This window comes from Aythya ferina (genome assembly GCF_964211825.1).
Source record: "Aythya ferina genome assembly, chromosome: 8".
Lineage (NCBI taxonomy): Eukaryota > Metazoa > Chordata > Aves > Anseriformes > Anatidae > Aythya > Aythya ferina.
Window position 1 is genome coordinate 12,889,205 of NC_140304.1, and position 19,073 is coordinate 12,908,277.

Sequence of the window (19,073 nt, forward strand, 5' to 3'; positions counted from 1 at the left end):
CTTGCAGAGGTAGCAGAAGAGCTCGGAAGAACGGCCTCCTCCTCCTCCATAGTTCCTTACTTGCCCCGGTTGCCCATGCTTCCCTCCAAGACTAGAACACTGAAGAAACAGGCAGAGAACAAGGAGAACATTGAAGGAACACAAGATACTCTGGAGCATTCGGCTTCCAGCTCAGCACCAGGTATGAGCACAAGGACGGTTGCACTGAGGCCATGTGGGTAGACTTGCTCCTGTTGTGAAATACCAAACAGGAGAGAACAGAACATCCACCAGCTGGAGATCTGCAACCCAGTATCCCGGCTTGTAAAATTTCATGTTCCAGTCAAGATATGATCACGTGCTTTGGCTTTTTTCAGTTTGCAGCAGGATTTACTGTGGTACTGTGGCAGGAGAGGCAGGGCTGGACACCCCATGGCTGCATTCACTCCTCCTGGATTAGAGAGGTGGAGAGGTCAGAACGATGGAAGATTTGCTGAGAGACAAGATGACTCGTGGGAAATCAGCATGGCTTTGTTCTTTGGTAGCACAGAGTGGGAGCTCTTGTCACAGTACAGCTGTCACTTCTCATTCTAGAGAAGGCAGAGACTACTCTTGAGAGCTAAGATGAGCCCACATCTGTACAGGCACAATTCAGACTTCTCTGTTCTGCTCTCAGGTTGTGGAGCAAAGAACCAAAATCTGGAACCAACATATTGCAGGCTGGTGCCTTGAGCAGCTGTGTCATTAGGGCTGTTTGCCAGCCCACTCCTTTGCAAGCAAATAGAAAATGCTGCATCTTTTTCAGTGGTTTTCTGGTAAAGCCCATTGTATTATTTTCTTTTAAGTTTGGTTTTGCTGTATTTTTAAGATGACAGCTTCCAAAGTAAACTTGACAATGCAACAAGAGATTGTATTTTATACTTGCTTTATACTTACTGTCTTTTATACTTACTTTATATTTGGGAAGGAGAAAAAACTACAGGAAATGGGTAAGAAACTGGGGAGAAAGAGCCAATTCACTTTCTCTTAACGTCTCTCCTAAGTAGTCTCCCCGGTGTAGACAACAGACAAGTCATGCAAGCAGAATGGAATGAATAAAATCAAAAGCAGATCAGCCTTGCACAAAAATAAAAGTGCTAACTTCCTCTCGCAGTCTGTCTCTGCAGATCCCAGGCAACTGTCTGCCAGGCCTTTACAGCCCACTGCAGGACAGGGGGGTGGAAATGGAAATAGATTTTGAAGAGTCACGCTTGTTTCTTCTGTCTAGGTTTTATCAGAAGCACACAGCCGACAAGTGGGTCTCCCGCACTGCCTCGCAAGCAGAGGGACAAGTCACCCAGCAGCCTGCTGGAGGATGCCAAAGAGACCACTTTCACCAGGGACAGAAAAGGTGGCTTCTTCAGCTCCTTCATGAAGAAGAGGAATGCTCCCACACCTCCCAAGCGCAGCAGTTCCTTCCGGGAGATGGAGAATCAGCCCCACAAGAAGTACGAGCTAACGGGTAACTTCTCATCTGTTGCTTCCTTGCAGCACGTGGATGGGTTCGCTTTTGCTCCCACGCAGCAGGACGCGAGCGTGGCACCACCCAAGTGCTACGGTGGGAGCTTTGCGCAGAGGACCTTCTACAACGACGATGGCACTGGTACCAGCAGTGGTGGGGGCATAAGCACTGGTGGTGGGTGGTCAGGCATCACAGGTTTCTTTACACCACGGTTGATTAAAAAGACACTGGGTTTACGACCAGGAAAACCTACCGGCAGTGAAGAAACTTCAAAGCCTTTTCCAAGGTCAAACTCCACATCTTCCATGTCCTCAGGGCTTCCAGAGCAGGATAGGATGGCAATGACCCTTCCCAGAAATTCCCAGAGGTCAAAAATTCAGCTGGAACGGACAGTGTCCACCTCCTCTCAGCCTGATGAGAGCATGGGGAGGGCCACCGACCTGCTTCCCAAAAAGCTGGAAGAAGGCCCTGCTTTGACCAGAGAAAGACCAAAAGCAAAACTCTTGCCACGGGGTGCCACAGCTCTCCCTTTCCGAACCCCCTCAGGTTTGGAAGAAAAGGAGAGCCCAGGGCTAGCAGCAGCTCCTAAGAGCAAAGAAAAAAACAGTGGCCCAAGGCAAGGGGCCCTTGAAGATGGCGAGAGACCGGGGTGGTCCTCTCCAGTCAAGGCTGCAGCAATACTTCCAACCACTCATAACCACAAAGTGCCAGTCCTAATCTCACCCACTCTAAAACACACTCCAGCAGACGTGCAGCTCATTGGCACAGACTCTCAGGGTAATAAATTTAAGCTCTTATCTGAGCATCAGGTCACTTCTTCCGGCGACAGGGACCGGCCCAGACGGGTAAAACCAAAGTGTGCTCCACCTCCACCACCGGTGATGAGGCTCCTCCAACAGCCAGCTGCTTGCGCAGATGCAGCAGAAGAGCTGAGCAACGGGGCGGGAGCGCAGCACGGACTGGAATCGAGTGAAGGGAGTAAGAAGGCAGCAGCAGCAGCACCTGTTGGTGGAAAAGCCGGGAGGCCTGTGATGCCTCCACCTCAAGTGCCTCTGTCATCGTCTTCCACCTCCCCAGTGAAAATGGCCAACGGCACGGCTGGCACAAAAGTAGCGCTAAGAAAGACCAAACAGGCAGCCGAGAAAATCCCAGCAGACAAAATCAGCAAGGAAGCACTGCTGGAGTGCGCAGACCTCCTCTCGAGTGCCATCGCTGAGCCAACACCAAACAGCCAGCTGGTGGACACAGGGCATCAGCTGTTGGATTACTGCTCAGGCTACGTGGACTGCATCCCACATACACGCAACAAATTTGCCTTCCGGGAAGCCGTGAGCAAACTGGAACTCAGCCTGCAGGAACTGCAGGTGTCCTCAACAGCTGCTAGTGTCCCTGGGGCAAACCCCGTCCTTAATAACTTATTGTCGTGTGTCCAAGAAATCAGCGATGTGGTGCAAAGGTAGCTACTGTCAGTCTGGGTAAGAGACGTACACATGGGGAGGGGGGGAGTTTTTTCTGTACTGATGCTTTCAAAAGGAAAGACTGATACTTGAGTATGTGAAGTACCTCAGATCACTGAGTTCTCCTCACGTTTACAGGTTCATCTCAGAAAATGGGGATGGAGAGGGTAGATTAAAGCTGTAAGGGGCAGAACAGCAGGTGTTTGTCCCTACCTAGTCAGTCTGGTCTGCTTGGTGTGGCGAGGAAAGGAGGATCCTTGCTCCTCCTGTTGAGAGGCAGGAGAACCGATGGCAGGTTCTGCCTGGGAAGGACGGTTTGGGGCTGGTGGCTGGAGTACTGCAGTGGCTGCAGGATCTGCCCAGTCCACACTACCGCGTGCTGCGGCCCCTGACACCATGCAGAAAGGCGCAGGGGTGCTGGTGGTGCCAGGGGCTGAGCAGCTCTGCAGGAGGGTGTGTGTGGCTGGGGCAAGGTCTGATGCACTGACAGTATTCAGAGCTGCTGCAGGTGGATGCACTAGCCCCAGTGGCGTACTGCCACAGTGCTGTTTGCTGCTGTAATGAGAACTGCAAAATTAGTTAATATATGAACCTATCCCTTTTCCTTCCTGTCCACCTCATCCACCACGTGTGTGTCTTCGTTGTAGCTGAACGTCAGGAGTGCTGGGCAGACTTACCACTGGAGTTACCCCCACCCCACCTTCACTCAGTTGATTCCTATTTCTAGTGGTCTATAGCATGGGTGCCGCTTGATAGTTGTGTGTGAGTAGTTTGGGGCTCTTGCACAACTTGCCAGTGTTGTTATTGGGACAGGGTAGGTTGTTTGTTTTTTTTTAAGCTTTAAATTGTTTTTAACTCATTACCAGGTTGACGCCCCAGTTTAGTTTCAGCGCCTTGAGGCCCTGTGGTAGGTGAGGCAACGCTTCTGCCCCAGCAGCCCCTGGCTGGTCTCTGCTCTCCTCCAGCAGCCAGTGCTGTGCAGCCAGAGGCAGGAGCAGCGGGTCTGCCTGCCACCCGCCCTGCACCTCCCGCCGTAGCACAGCCACCTCACCCAGATTTCTGGGGTTGGTGCTTCCTGTTGCTTACCAGGCCTGCAGGCTTCCACCTTCCCATGGCATGGAGGTGACTCTGTATGCCAACGTGTGAGTCACAGCCATCTTTTAAAATTGGTTTATGTATTTTAAAGACTGGACCAGAATCTCATGCTGTGGAGCAGGAACATGCACATAAACTGTGCACTCTGCCTGAAACGTGACAGAAGGTGTTACCGCTCCACTGGGGTATGGTCCCTGCTGTTTGATGCCTACTGACAATCCCAGAATGAAAGCAATCGTGTGGTTGGTTGGCTTCCCTGCTCCTAGTGCTGGCTGTGGACTGCTGGGGGCCTCAGAAAGCTGGCTGTGTGCACACAGCTCCCTGAGATGAAAGTGTACTGGCAAGTAGGAGGACCTCAACTAGTTGTTGGTTTGAGAGGACGCAAACAGGCCTGATACCTGTCTCCAGTACCCGTTACCCTGCATGCTGCTGCTCACTTCACACTATTTGTGATGATAGAGGATCTGGCTTGCTTTGCACCTTAATTTTTTTTTTTTTTTTTTTGCTAAAATGCTTTTTTTTAAAACTTGTTTTTAAAGTGTGACTGTGCTGCTTTTAGTTTGAGCATTTAGAATTGAGCTGGGGCCCAGGTGTGACCGTAGACAGTTGGCACTCCAGTTCTGTCTAGAAGCAATGTCCTGCTGGTGCTCGGAAGTAGGCTGAGCCGTCTCAGCCCACATCCCTGTTTGTTTTCCGTGGAGCATGGTGAGACAGTGGCCTGAAAAGCCTTTAGAAAGGTGCTGGTGTCTGAGAATCCTCACTCTATTACTGGTCTGTGGTAAACAAAGGTGTGTGGCACGACGCGTGAATGCACACCAGTGGAGCAGAATGCGAGGTAAAATGGACTGTGTGAGCTTCACTGTCGGAGTGAGTGAAATAGTGAGGGGAAAAAAACACAACACAAACCAAAACCCTCCATCCTAAGTGACAGGCATTAAAGTGAAGCAGTTGTTCCTGTGGGTCAGTGAGCTGGTACCCAAGTGACAACAAAGGAAAGTCAGGCTGACTAACCCACACTGTACACCAGCCTACCTGATGAAGCCGGCTGTCTCCTCCTGCAGTAGGATTTTCAGCTTGTCCAGGATCTCCTCTGGTCCTTACGCTCCAGCCCGCACGTCAGCGGGGCAGGGGGAGGCTGCGCCAGGCTTCTTCCACCGTGACACTCAGCAGCAAGGCAGAGTACCAAACCGTTATCTTGCAGACTTTACTGAGGGCTTTTGTGGTTTACCTTATCTCTTTCAGTCATCTTTACTGAACCTGGGCATCACTGCACACCAAGCTAACTGCCTTTGGAAAGGTCACCTGCAAAGGGAAGAAGTCTGACGGTGTTGCTTCATGTTGCCTTTTAAACAATCAAGGGAGGCAGGTTGTGTTTGCCTTGGCAGACAATCGTGTGGTTTCATCATTGTACTACTTCCCAGCCTAGTACAAACAGACTGAAACTGAAGTGGTTACTCTCAGGGGAAAGGTATTTTAACCAGAAAAGTGTAAGAATATTAGTCAGTTCTGATGAGTGTTTTGAAAGAAGCTTTTTTTTTTTTTTTTTTTAATACCAGTCTTCCAGAACAACTCCAGCAAAAGTGATAAAATAGCAAACAATTCTTGGAATTTCTAGTTATTAGAACAGATCTTTCAAGCTTTCTTACCCTTTTAAAGCAACTAGTTGTGCCCCGGCAGAGGACTGGTTATCCTCCCCTGGCTATCCATGCTTTCTCTCCAGATGCTGCCTGGTTTCTGACCCCCACCCCCCTAAGGTGGTAGTAGTGGGATGGGGCTGAGGCTGTGCTACTACTACAAGCCGAAGAAGCCACCCGCTTTTAGAGACTCCCAGACCGCTTGAGGCTGGCAGGGACCTCTGGGGCCCACCTGCTCCAACCTCTGCTCAGGCCACCCAGAGCAGGCTGCCCAGGACCATGGCCAGGCAGTCTCTGAAGCTCCCCAGGGACTCCTCAGCCACTTGGAGCAACACAGAAACCCATCCAGTTCTGATCCCTTCAGTGGAGGTAAAACACCTAACAGTGGAATGGGGGGGGATTTGCCGGTCATCACTCCTACAGGGAGCATTTTCTGTGCTGTAGCCAGTTGTCATAGTCACATCAGATAGGTGGATGGTGGCAGAGGTACTGCTGACCTGACACTAATTTTATTATCTCCTAAATAAGAGACTGCAGACTTGCCTCTGCTTCCACTGCCTCTCCCGCCCAATCTTGTTTTATTCCCAAATGAGAATTTCCCCTCGCCCTCTGGAAGGACAGCAAAAGGACGCTACCTGGAAAAGCTTGGTTATGCTGTAGCTCTCATTCAGTCTTTCTTCCTTCCACGTTGTTGCAGGTCCTTTTCCCTCTGCTAGATTTGACTTTGTGTTCAGCCTTGAAGGGCTCCACTGTAGCAGCTTCTCCGTGTTCGCCGTTGCAGTGTGTGTGTAAAGCACCGGAGGGACGGTGAAGCCCTGTTACTGCTCCAGCACAGAGCACCTCTTGCTCTGCTGTTTATGGAGAAGGCAGAAACTCCTGTTGCGTTTCCTTTCTTCACCACTGTGGGAAGGCCTCGTGTGGTAAAGATGCAATCGCAGCCAGGCTCTCTAATTAACTTGCACTAGTATGGACTAGAATATAAAGTAGTCTCCTTTGCAGCAGGGGATGGGATCACGTAGGGCCTGGTAACGGCGAGCACAAAGCATGCGCTCGCGCGGCACTTTCCCTTCCTAGCTCCCGGGGAATTGGCTGACTCAGAGGCGTGGTTCTCCCCCTGCACTGTACCTGAAAAGCAAGCACCTGGCTGGCAGCACTGAGGGTTAATTGTACTGTTCATTAGTGCTGGCAGGGGTGAAGCTGAATTAAGAGCTTTGAGCTTGGAACTGCATCAAACTCAGCAGCTGGGAAAGCGGAGCTGAACGCAGTAGCATACTTGGCGCTGAACGTGGTGGGGAAGGTGGGGGTCTGCCTGCTCCTGGCCTCCTCCCACAGGACACCTCTAACACTGCTTTGTGTCTGTGTGACCCTAACAGCTGCATGTTGGCATCCCAACTGGGGGTACTTACCCTGGAGTTTTATGGCACACTGTTCTCTGCGGGCAGCAGGAACAAAACCCCTCAGCATGGGGCAAGAGCTGCTCCATACCTGCTGTCACCAGAGCAGGCCCAGCAGGCCCTCCCCACCAGGCAGAGGGTGCCCGAGCAGCACGATGGGCTGGGCTGGGGCCTCTGAGGAAACCCGAGGCTGGTGTCTGTGCTGCATACCCAAGGCAGGCCCTCCAGGCAGCTCAGCCTTTTGCTCATTGGCACTCCTGGGCAGCAGCAGCTGGGACAAACACCAACACATGGAGAAGCTGTTGTCGGCAGATGTAACAGAGCACTGCCTTCTCCTTTAAAACCCTTGGTCCAGGCCTGCTGTTCACCAGGAGCTGCCAGAAACCAAGGGGCAGCAGCTGCAGTGTGCTCGGAAACCTCCCGCATCAGCGCGAGCAGCACCATCCAGCAGCTCCTGCACATGGGTGTTTTGCATGGGTGGGCAGCGGGGTGCACTCCGGTCACCTGTAGCATAGAACAAAGCCTGGAGCCTGTTCCCTGGTGGGAGGAAGTAACAGGTTCGGGGGCACCCGGACTTAGCTGCAGTGTCTAGAAAAGAGAAATGTCTGTACCAAAGGAGGTCACGCTTCCAAATGTCTCCGTTGTGCGCAGGGGGTAGAAGCCCGCTCAGCTTGGCATGCTGTTTGTGTCAGTAGTGAACTCACTGAGGGCAGGAATGGATTAAGATGAAACACGTTAATCACCAATCACTCTACCAGTGTTGTCAACTGTTTTTGTTTTTAATTGTTATTGTAATATATTTTGGTTGTTTTTCTAATTTAATTCTCTCACTATCGTCTGACTGTGAACTGCGAACAGTGTTAAACTTGATGTAAATAAGGCCCTTTGAAGGGCCTCTTTGCCTGTCGTTCCACAAAGTTTTGCCAATTTGCATTTTGTTTTAAATAAAGGTTGCAATATTTTATTGGCAAAAAAACCCACTTGACTAGATAATGCTTTATTTTTTAAAAAGAATATTTAAACCTGCAGAGTGGTAGCCTGAAGGCTGTTATTTTGGGTAGAAAAGACAAGCTGACTGCAAACCTGTTAGAAAGAGACGTAATACAATTCTGCCAGGTTGCAAAGGAAAGCATTCACATTGATCTGAGCATGTCATGGAGCAGTCAGAGGAGAGTGGTTCTCACTTAGTTCTCAAACGCGCGCGTGTGACCTGGCACGAGCGCAGGGTCCTGCAGCATCAGTTTGAGAGGTGCCCTCGCTGGTGGCACCACCCCCTCCTTACTCGGTAACAGAACTGCACAGCGTGCCGACTTCAGACCTGCCAGCACTGCCAAAAACTCAATAAAGTGACTTCCTTCCCCCCAACAACTTAGAGCCTGAGTTGTGCCCTGCAGGGGGCCGCAGCCTCCCTCCACCAGCTCACCTTCCCCAGGCACAGCTCCCTCGGCTGTTCCCCCGCCAGCGCTTCAGGACTGACACGTGGCAACACGAGCGCCCACAGGGCAAGTCCCAGAAACACCTGATAAAAGCAGACGCTAGCACAGGCCCTTAGGGTCCAGCCTAGAGTCAAGAGCCCGGTTTAAACCAACTTTGCACAGAGAGAAGCAAGGGGTGAGACAGCAGCCAGCTCATCTTCCTGCCTCAGGCTACGAATCCTCATCCTCCTGCCTCAGGCTTTGAGTCCTTGTTAGGTAACAGCGCCGGCCTGCCCGGAGGGAAACGTGGACTCAAAGTCTGCGGGAGCAGTAAGTGTGTCTGGTCAATCTTTTCCCAGGGTTGTGCTGCTCATTGCTGGCACAACAAAAAGGGTCAAAGCTGAAAATAGCTCAAAGGTCCGCACATGTGGCATTCAGGCAGCTAAAGCCCGTCCTTGGCATGTGCTGATTCACCTCGCTGCCGAGCACAGCTGTGTTGGAAGGGAGTTTTGACCCAGAGGTCACAGAGTGATTCCCGTAACACTGTTGAAATTTTTTGGTCCTGCTGTCAGGTACTTATCACCTGGCAAGTACCCAGACAGCAAACAGCCCCTCGGTGTAGTAATGCTGATACCAGCCAAAAAGCTGCAGCATGCATACCGGGGGAAAAAAGAAAAAAAAATAAATCTTAATCCATCTCTGAAAGAACAGAACTCAACCGCAACCTGTTCTTTCAGCCACCATCCACCTCAACTGCCCTTTGCCCATGAAATGGGAGATTGTCTCGCCCTAAACCAGTTCCTGCAGTGAACCAATCAGGCTCTTTACCAAATTGTTAGAGAAACAATTTCAGCAGCAGCTCACCTCACCCCCACAGCTGCTTCCATAGAATGAAAGACTCCAAGAGAGGGGAGAAAGGGACAGGGCAGGCCAAAGCCTCAGGCTGTGGGTTTTACAGCGCCAGAGACTCTCAGTCATTCTATGCAAAGGTGTCCCTGCCCAAACCATGATCCTGGTACATGTCCCCGAGTGCCACACACCTTGTGAATGCAGGAGAGCAATACAGAAAAACCCTCAAAAGCAGCAAATGTGTTCTGCCCAGTCTGAGAGCTTGCAGAGTGACAAAGCTGCAGCCAGGGAAGAGGCTGTGGCTTCTGCTGGACTCTCTCAACAGGCCCAGGCTGTTCAAGGCCCTCATTACGAGACGACAAACTGAAGACAACCCCTTTCACATGAAACAAAGTCTGGCAGCACAACCAAATCGCTACATCAGGCTAAAAGAAGGAACTTAAAAAAAATACCAGAGGGACTTCAAACACAGCCAAGCACAAGCTGTGCCAGTGCCCCATGAGTAAGGCTGGGCAGGGTGCACAGCCCACCCTGCCGACAGCCCTCAGAGCAACGAGGAGTTAAGTCTCTGCCCCTGTGCAAGTGTTTGGCTGGGTAACCTGCTGCTTGCCTGACCTTGTGCAAGGAGAGCAGCTCCTAGTGTGCAAAACCGCCTTCACCACCGGTATAGTCCCACCTGGTGTTCAAGGAAGGAAGTAATTGATGCGCTGGGATACAGATTTACAGCCCTGTGCAGAGAAAAGCTTCTCCTCTTTGGGGACAAACACCATCGTCCTGGCCACCTCGTCGAGGGCTGCCTCCGTGTACGGCAGGCCCCGGGCCAGGAAGGCGTCCCGTGCACAGAGCTTCACGTGGTGGTACTCCAGGGGCAGGAACGGCACGAAGAAATCGATGAGGTTCTCTTCAAGGAGGTGGCTGCGGGCGTAGCTGTTCTCTGCAGCAAAAAGCAAGACAAAAGCTTCAGCCACCTGGGAGTGGGCACCCCTCTGAGACGAGCTCTGACCTCTCTCACTGCACCCAGCACGTAGCCTGACTGCAGGCCAAGAGAAGCCCAAATTCACTGAGGCACGAGGCTGCTGGTTACAACCCTGCTATTTTCAGGGCTGAAGGGGGCAGAACAACCAATGGCTCCTTTTCTGCAGGCCTCACTGCTGCAGCAGTGCCACGCTTGGGGCCGCACCACACAGATGAAGGGGCACACAGCAGGGTGTGGGGGACACATAAATGCTTGTTCCATGGCACAGATGTTTGTACAGCACAAGACACCTCATAAGTGAGGCCCCAGGGCAGGGTGGAGGGGCAGGTTTGTGGCCTGCTCCTGTGAGCCGGTTTCCTACCTGCGGGCTGCAGCAGCTCCAGCCGCAGCCGCTGCTCCAGGAGCTCCAAGGAGATCTCCTCCCGTGCCCGGCCAGCCCGCCAGAAGTCCAGGGCTACCTCATTGATGGTGTTGCCCCCAATATTGCTGTGGACAGAAGGAAGTCACTCACTCCACCATGCCACCACAGAGAAATCGCTCAGAGGTGCCAGCAGCACCCCCTACAGACAGGCCTCAGCAATTCTGTCCATGACGGGATTCTCTGTGTGGGATTCAACATCTGAAACACTCTCACACAGAGGAATTTCCTCCCAAAAAAGCCCTTTCTACCTTCCATCTTGCCAGCCCAGCCCCTGTGGCAGCTGCTTTCTCCCGCGGGGTGGGACTGGCAGTCAGCAGAACCCCCCATCCCTGTCAGTCCCCTGTCCTGGCCTCTCAGGTGCCGCTTGGCTCCACACCAAACCCTCACCAAGTCACCACAAAGTCCAGGTCAGGGGGCAGAGCACATGGCAGGAGTCCCACTACCAGTAAAGGTCCGGGACTGGGACATCCCCTGCCTCAGGGACAAATCCTCACCACCCTCAGGTGCAGCTGCCTGCTGGGGGACACGGGGTCCTGCCAGCCATCGAGGCTCCCGGGGCAGCAGAACAAAAAAGCTGCCACCACCTCCCCGTGCTGCCTTGCCAGCACAGCTCACCTGCCCCTGCTCCTCCCCGGCCCACGGGAGAAGCACCCTGAGGGCTGAGGGTGACCAGTTCCCTCTGGTCCCCATCGCCCAAACCTGGCCACAGCCGCAGGCCCAGGGCAGCGTCCCAAAGAGTGCTGGGGGAGAGCCACCCCTCCTGTGCCAGGCCGGTGTCACCCTGCCACTGGGTATGATGAAACCCCCCAGATTACACAGTGCTGCAGTTCAAGACACCCTGCTCCCTCTGCTCGGTGACGTGGGGCCTTGGCCCAGTGTCCTGCTGTCCCCACGCCTGCACAGCTTGCCAGGTAGGGCAGGAGGGCAGCTCAGCCCAGCCAGCAGCACGTGCACCCTGCCCAGAGCAGGTGGGAAGGAAGAGCAAGGAGGGAGAAGCTGCCTCCTGTGCCACGGACCTGCCAGAGGCCCACACAGGTAGGACAGACCCGGTCAGCTCTGCAGGCACCAGGCACAGACAGGTCTTCGTGAGCACAGCAGCTGTCCTAGGGAACCACCAAGCTTGGAGGTTAGAGCGTGGAGGTTGGATAACAGGAGTGGGGTAACAAATCCCCTTTGGACAACTGAGCGTGGTTTCGGAACTGAACCTTGTTTTCTGCTCACCTCCAACCTGTGGGAACAGCTCTTGCCAGAACAAGGCTGAAAGCCACAAACCAAAATGAAGGGGGACTGAAGATGCTTGTCTCTCCCGGGCATTTCTCACTGGTTAGTTCAGGCATCTGCCTACCTCACGTCCTGCTGGTGGTATGTGCCACTGCTCCTGGCAGATGTCCGGTCCCACCAAATCCTGGGTGAGGGACAGCACTGGAGCGTGGAGATGCTGACAGACAACCGGTCTCCCTCCGGATGGGCAAGGAGCCACCCTGCATTCCCCACGCTGCAGGATGAGCCGATGCCAGGAGCAGCCCTCAAAGGCTAATGGCACCTCAGTCTGTGGCTAGGGCCAGGCAAGTGGCACCTCCCTGCTCCCAGCTACAAGTGCTGCCTTGCACAACTTCCCACCAAGAGCTGCAGCCCTAACTGTGTTCCCTGCAGTACAGGATCCCCCTGCTCAGCCCTCTAGGGTGCAGGATGAGCAACAACAAGGAACACTGACCATGGAGGCAACCACTCGCTGGAGGAGCCAGTCACCTCTTCTCCCTCCTCTGCAGGCCCGTCCCCTCATACTGCACACCGTGGGGGATGAACTCCACCATTTTGTCCCTCCCCATGTGTTTGGGGCCTCAGAAGTTACCTGAGGAAGAGGAAGATGGACCTCCGGTAATCCACCTGGCCCTTCTTGCCGTCGTGAGCCATGAAGGGTTTGATGGTGTCCAGGAGTCCAAAATGAAGTTTTTCTGCCTCATCAAAGATGAAGAGGGACTGCTTGCAGAGCTGCACAGTCTCGCTTATCTGCTTCTCCAGTTGAACCTGCAGGGCAGCAGGCGGCAGAGTGAAATACCCGGCAGCAGTCGATGGCACAGGGGCTGAGCCTGGATGTGTGGGGACAGTCCTGGCCAGCCCTGCTGTACCACACGGCCACTCGCTCGCTCCCTCCTGCCCAGAGGGACAGGGGAAGAGAATGGGAAGAGCAAGAGAACATGTGGGTCGAGATTAAACTCGTGAAGAAGGGGAAGAGAGAACAAACTGATCAATGCAAAGGCAATCACTCACCACCTCCCACAACTGATGCCTGGTTGGTCTGTGAGCAATGGCATCCTGCCCTACCCCAAAGCCCGCTCCCCTCAGATTTTACTGCTGAGCTTGGTGCTACACAAAATACCCCTCTGGTCGGCTGTCCTGGCTGTACCTCCCCCACAGCTTCTTGCACACCCCCAACCTACTGAGGGAGCAGAGTAGGGAAAAAGGGATAACCTCAATGCTGTGCACACACTGCTCAACTCAAACCACCGTTATTTAACCCTGTTTTACTCATAAATCCAAATACAACGTGGTGTATAGCTGCTAGGGAGAAAGAGAAAACAAACAACTCCATCCCAGCCAGACCATCCCCGTGGTACCATGTTGTTAGCTCTCACCTTGTACGAGTCCACGTACTTGTGATGGGGGAAGTGGAAAAGCGCGATGAACACTCGGACACACTCACTCTTCAGCCCGTCCCGGTACAGGTGACTGGCCACCATCCGGGCCACAAAGTTCTTGCCTGTGCCGGACCAGCCGTGGAAGGAGAGGACCAGAGCCTTCTCCGGCTGTGGGCTCTGCAGGAAGCACCGCACCGCCTGGACGACGACTTCTTTGGCCAAGTGCTGCCCGTGGAGCTGCCCGTTGAGGTCCATTTCGAGCCCTGCAGGAAAGACAGCGAGAGCTCAGCCTTCATCTGCAAGCCCAGTTGCTGTTGCAGGTGGCAGTAAGAGCCCTGCTGGTGGGGCTGCGTGCCCGGGAGGTGTCTGGCCAGGCATTAAGGCTGAGGCAGGCTGCTTACAGAAGCCTGGGCACTGCCTGCGTTGGCCAAGAACTGAAAAAAAAAAATAAAAAATAAAAGAACACGGATCTTCTGCTGACTACTTTTTTCTTTGAAAACTGAGCAGAGTATTTGATGCCTGCAGAGCACTGAGGCCTAAAGGTTTTATTTAGTATTTACTGAGCTCTATGTACTACTCAGCAGAGGTTACAGCTACCACAGGTCTCAGGGTCAGCAAATGAATGACACCAGTGTAGGGCTCGCATGCAGCTCTCAGGGCACCCTCCTGCCCCAGGGCTGGATACTGGGAATACTGGGGATACTCAGCCAGCCTGGATCCCAGGCTGTGCCTGGGAACTGCCAGCTGAAGGCAGAGATCATGGCAAACTGGAGCAGATACACTGCACTGTAAGGAGCAGGCTTTCTCACGGTCTCAGAACTGCAAAAGAGTAATGAGAAATAGGGCTTAGCTCAGCCCCTCACCCTCTCAGAAATGCCCTTTAGCTATATCACTTGCTAAAACACACTTTTTTTAGAAAACAAAAACAAAACAACCACATAACAGAGACATCAGGAAAAAGAAGCAGAGAAAAGCCCTGCCCAAGCTCTCCCAAGAGGCAGCACAGCACCCACCTGTGATGTTGTTGACTATCCTGCAGTCTCCCGTCTTGCAGCACTTGCCGAAGCTGCAGTACCACGCAGAGAAGATCTCCAGGTAATCCTGGCCCACCAGAGGCAAGCTCCAACCTGGAAAGGCAGGGGTCAGAGCAGAGCCGTGCCAGCAGGTGCCTTTCCTGTGCTGTGTGTGGGCGCTCAGGTGCTCGCAGTTAACTGCTGCCCTGCCCCAGGTGTGTGGGCCCACAGGGGCTAACGGGCTGCAGCTGGCTCAGACAGGGACATGGAGCCACATGGGCTGGGAGCACACCCCCTGCCCCAACACACATTTGTGGCACCCGCTGTATGCCGAGCGATGGGGGGAGCCCCATCCCTGCAGCAGCCACAGGAGCTGGGGGTGCAGACCCCCACGCAGGCACAGGGAAGCGTTTGGTCCCGCTGCTGTTCCCAGGGCACAGGAATGGGAGAGGAGGGAGCTTACCTGGGCTGGGACCGGCCTTCCTCTTCCCCTCCTCTTCACAGCCCTCCTGTGACACCTTGCAAGCCAGGTACTGCCAGTACTGCTTGGAGAGAGCTCCCACAGCTCCCAAGTGCTTCTTCACAGCTTCGTACCTCGCTCTGGCCCATGGGGCCGCCTCCGTCACAGCTCTCCGGTCCTCCTCCCAGGGTCCCTGCTGCTCCTCTTGGCTCCCCAGGCTTTCGGAGCCCCCCAGCAACAGCAGCAGGCAGGCAGCCAGCCCCAGGCGGGACAGGAGCGTGCTCCGGCCCATGGCTGTGGATGCCCCGCCGGGATCCTGTCCTGCTGGATCCCTCTGGATCCCGTCCTGCCTCAAACGGCTGGAGCCGTGATCTCACTTCCTGGCCGCCCGCAAACGGAGTCGTGCTGGGGGAAGCCGCGGGCTGGCGGCACCACCACACCTCGCAGGGCCCAGCCACACCACCCCACGGCCCCTGCCCCGCACCGCGGTCCCCACAGCACGGCACTGGGCTGGGAATGGCTCCTCCTCCCAGCGCCACGCAGCAAAACCAGCCCCTGGGATTGTCCCGGCTCGGGCTCCTGCCTCCCTCTGCCCAGAAGGCACCTAAGGGTGCCCAATAACCTCTTTTAGGGAGCCCCGTGGCCCGGGTGAGGTGTTGCTGCTGAGCACATCACCAGGACGGGGTGGTGGGTTTGGCTTCCAGGAGTGGGATTTTTCCAGCAGTGTGCTCGGGTGCTGCTAGGGGATTGGACTGCTTTTTGTGGCAGCTGAAACGCACACAAATCTGAAACACAAATCTAAAACACTCACCTGTTGCCAGAGATGTGAGGGGGGACTTTGGGAAGGTCTCTACCTGCCTCTGGGCTTGCTGTTTTGGGAAGACAGCTGGCTACACGGGCATGGGTGGTTGTTCATCAGGGTGATTTCCAAGGGGACACAAAAATAACTGGCACAAACAAGGGAGCAGGAGACGGGGATGAGTCAGACCGGCAGCACGCAGAGCTGCCATGAGCTCTCTGAGCGTTACTTGCTCGCTGTTTGGGTGCAAGTTCGGTTTAGCAATTGTACCTTAGCTCCAGGAGAAAAGATTTTGTGGCTGACTCTGGGATGGGCATGCTGTGACACACACTGTGTCACATTCCTCACCTACAGTAAAGAGTTTTGCTGGTGATTTTTACATCAGCGCATCTTTGTACACCAGTACATAAACAGGGGCGGGGGGACTCCATGCAAACAGACAGGAAAATGGTTCAGATCAGCCGAGAATCACCACAAAATCATGTACGAGAGCTGTGGTACAACTCGTTACCACCACTGACCTCTCCACTACCAACCATTTTTCCTCTAAACAGATGTAAAAACCCCTCTGTACAGGGAAGCAGCAAGCAGTCCCTAAGACTGCCTGCTCTTGCTTTAGCAGGGGACAAGGATCCCAGGCAAAGCTTGGCTGCAATTTTGGAAGCAGGCAGTAGAGGAAGGGCACACTTGAACCCTCCAGAGGAAAACTAGTCAGCACTGACATGCCAAGTACACAAACTCAGTTGCGTGGGGGAGATGAAAAGTGGATAAGCGCCTTTTATCTTGCATTTTACCCCGAGGTATACCCACTGCTGGCCTACTGTAAGAAACTATCACTTACATGAGTTATCCAGCATCAGAACAAGCCCTCCCACAGCTTACCCTAACCAAAACAAAGCTGAGATGCATTGTTTCCAACACGGAAAGTTTTCAAGGTTATCCCAAGTGCTCAGAAAAATGAAGTGGACGTTTAAATGCGATTCACTCGTTCAGGTGGATGGGGAGCAGGACTGCAGCACCACCAGGGCATGGAGTGGAGCAGATCTCCATCTACAGGTGGCTATAAATATTGCAAATCTGCATGAAAAAGATACTTGTACTGATTAGCATAATCGCCCCCTCCAGTTTAATAATCCTTGAGGCTAAACCCTTAACACTAGTTGCTGTAATTCAACTAAACCAGAACTAAAATCAGTGCACATAAAAAACATCCCAAACCAAAAGCACTGCAGCCACAGAAAAATGAAACTGCCACCAATCTTTCTGAAAACCACCTGAAGTATCTGAATTGAAGCCCTTATGTGGATTTATGAAAAAAAAATACATCATAGTTGTGACATTCAAGCCCTGCCCTCCTGGGATAAATGTTTTAGTTGAAAAGAGCTGATCAAAAGGGCTGGTCTTCACTACAAAAAGCAGATGCTTCAATGTTCCAATGGAAAAAAAAAAAAAGAAAAAAAATCGGAAAGATAAAATGACTGATGGTTCCATGCCAGCTCCAGGGAGCAACAGCACAGTTCCTGGGGTGTCAGCTCATGTAAGTGTAGCACACTGTGAGAGCTAGAGAGGAAAATGAAAGTCGTTTTTCAGTAACCTGCCAACTACACCCTGATGACCAGGCTGAGGTTAACAAGGAACTGAAGGAAAAAAAATAAAAAGTAACATTAAAACATTAAAAAAATCCAAAATCCTGACTAACTCAATCCCCTTTGCAGGACCTCAGGCAGGAAATTATGCCCAAGGACTAGATGGGAAGGTGCAGAAGGGTGGAAGAGACCCCAGTGCTCTGCAAGGGAAGAACTCACTCATACCTGGCTAGGAAGGACAGGCTGGGAAGCACAGCAGACAGGCAGTGCCCTAGTGCAGCTTGCTGGGACTACATCTCTATTTTTTTTCCTTCCTCTGCTGAATCTCAAGCTCTTGCTATAGTATTTGCTGGTCTTCAGCTGGCAGTTTCACAGGAAGAGGAAGCTGCAGGGGGCTGCACAGCCCCAGACATAACGTAACAGTTATTCCAGAGCAGTCCTGGCGAACAGCATCCATCTGATTAAAAATCCATGATCTTGGGTCAGGTTGGGTCTGACTGCAGGTATCATCTAAAGAGAAAGAAAAATCAGTACTGCAAAAAATGTGGTGATGCCTGGCTTATGCAGCACCTCTGACAACTCGGTACAAGCAGACAGAGGGCACCTTGCAGTCTGGGATTTTAAGCTACAGCTGTATCAGCTCAATGGGGAAATGCTGTGCATCCACCCTTTTACAGTTTTTCTCAGTTTCCACACAGTAATTCCTGCTACGCTTCCACAGATGAACTCTGACAGAAGGCAGCAGGAGGAGAGCCTCTCCAGCAGCTCAGCATAATGCAGACAAGGATTAGATCAGCTAATAAAATGAAGATGTGGAATAAAGGAGATTGAGGGATCTCTCTCCCTCTTTTTCTCCCACCAAGTTCTACCCCCAGTCTCCTAAAAATATTGAGACTGCAAAGAAAAAACAGAGCACCAGTGCCACACATGCCACAAACTTCTTTTCCTTTTTACTTTTTAGAAACAAAAAATTGTAGGGAAAGAATCTGAAGGAAATTCAGGAAGAAAGCTGGTTTTCAAAACCATGTTATTTTCCACTGGCTCGAAGTTGTTTCTGTGTATTCTTCTGTAAAGCTATGTTCATTTTATAATCAGAAACATTTCAAACTTTACGGTTACATAAACTCTCACCCTGTTACGCAGCAGGGTGCTTCCACCGGAGAAATCAGTTTAAGAAAAAGCAGAAGCTCCTGGCCACGTACCGACACCATTCTGATGGTGCAGGCCAGGTCAGAGCGTTCCCACGTTTCCATGAGCACGGGGACTCGGTGGTTTCACGGTCTGCCGGTCCCCAGGAGCCACATGAGGCCAGCAGCTCGTCCCGAAGTCATCTCAAGGCCACAGCAGCTCCCAGCGGCTTCCTTTGCTTCCAGATGCCTGACGTTCAGAGCTGCGAGCGTCACCTTGACCTCTGAAAAGCTCAGTGCAGCAGGTTATTGCAAAAACAAGCTCTGATCCAGCAAGATGAGATCCCCGTGCTCTGTGGGAACAGGTCTTTGATGGCTGTTTATTTGCCACGTCTCGTAATAAGGCTTCAATAAAAGCTTAGAAAAGCCAACCACAAACACTTGCCAGTTTCTATACATACCTTTTGCCAAGTGAATACACCGTACGACGAGCCAGCCTACTGGGACACAAGCAAGAAATCAGCCTAGGTGTTTGGCAGATGCAGGGCCCAGGGATGCACGCTACAAAGCCAAATAGATTTGCTCTCTGGAGACCATTTAAGCCTGGCTGTGTTTTGTTTAACATCACTTTGGTACACTCTTCTTGAACACATCCTGCCTCACCAGCAAAGCTCTCGCAACCAAGCTGCGCATTTGATCCCATTCTTGAAAATAAATACATCCCTGGA

The 19,073-nt window shown here is 52.6% G+C and overlaps 2 protein-coding genes across 3 annotated transcripts in view; one reads left to right on the forward strand and one right to left on the reverse strand.

Annotated features, from left to right (window-relative positions):
• ABL2 (ABL proto-oncogene 2, non-receptor tyrosine kinase) overlaps nt 1–3,210 on the forward strand; it is a 42,203-nt gene extending 38,993 nt beyond the window's left edge. For both annotated transcript variants that reach the window (XM_084527249.1, XM_084527250.1), the window contains exons 10-11: nt 8–181; nt 1,247–3,210. In XM_084527249.1, the coding sequence (XP_084383375.1) occupies nt 8–181; nt 1,247–2,940 (1,868 nt within the window). In that variant the 3' untranslated portion in view covers nt 2,941–3,210. The remainder of the gene's footprint in view (nt 1–7; nt 182–1,246) is intronic.
• Nucleotides 3,211–7,199: 3,989 nt separating this feature from the next.
• Nucleotides 7,200–19,073, reverse strand: TOR3A (torsin family 3 member A). The gene is made up of 8 exons (XM_084527261.1): nt 18,421–19,073; nt 17,444–17,728; nt 14,837–16,709; nt 14,374–14,487; nt 13,358–13,623; nt 12,574–12,749; nt 10,662–10,786; nt 7,200–10,258 (listed from the first exon to the last, which is right to left on the reverse strand). Exons 3-8 carry the CDS (start codon nt 15,123–15,125, stop codon nt 10,008–10,010), a joined length of 1,221 nt encoding a protein of 406 aa, XP_084383387.1. The 5' UTR covers nt 15,126–16,709; nt 17,444–17,728; nt 18,421–19,073; the 3' UTR covers nt 7,200–10,007.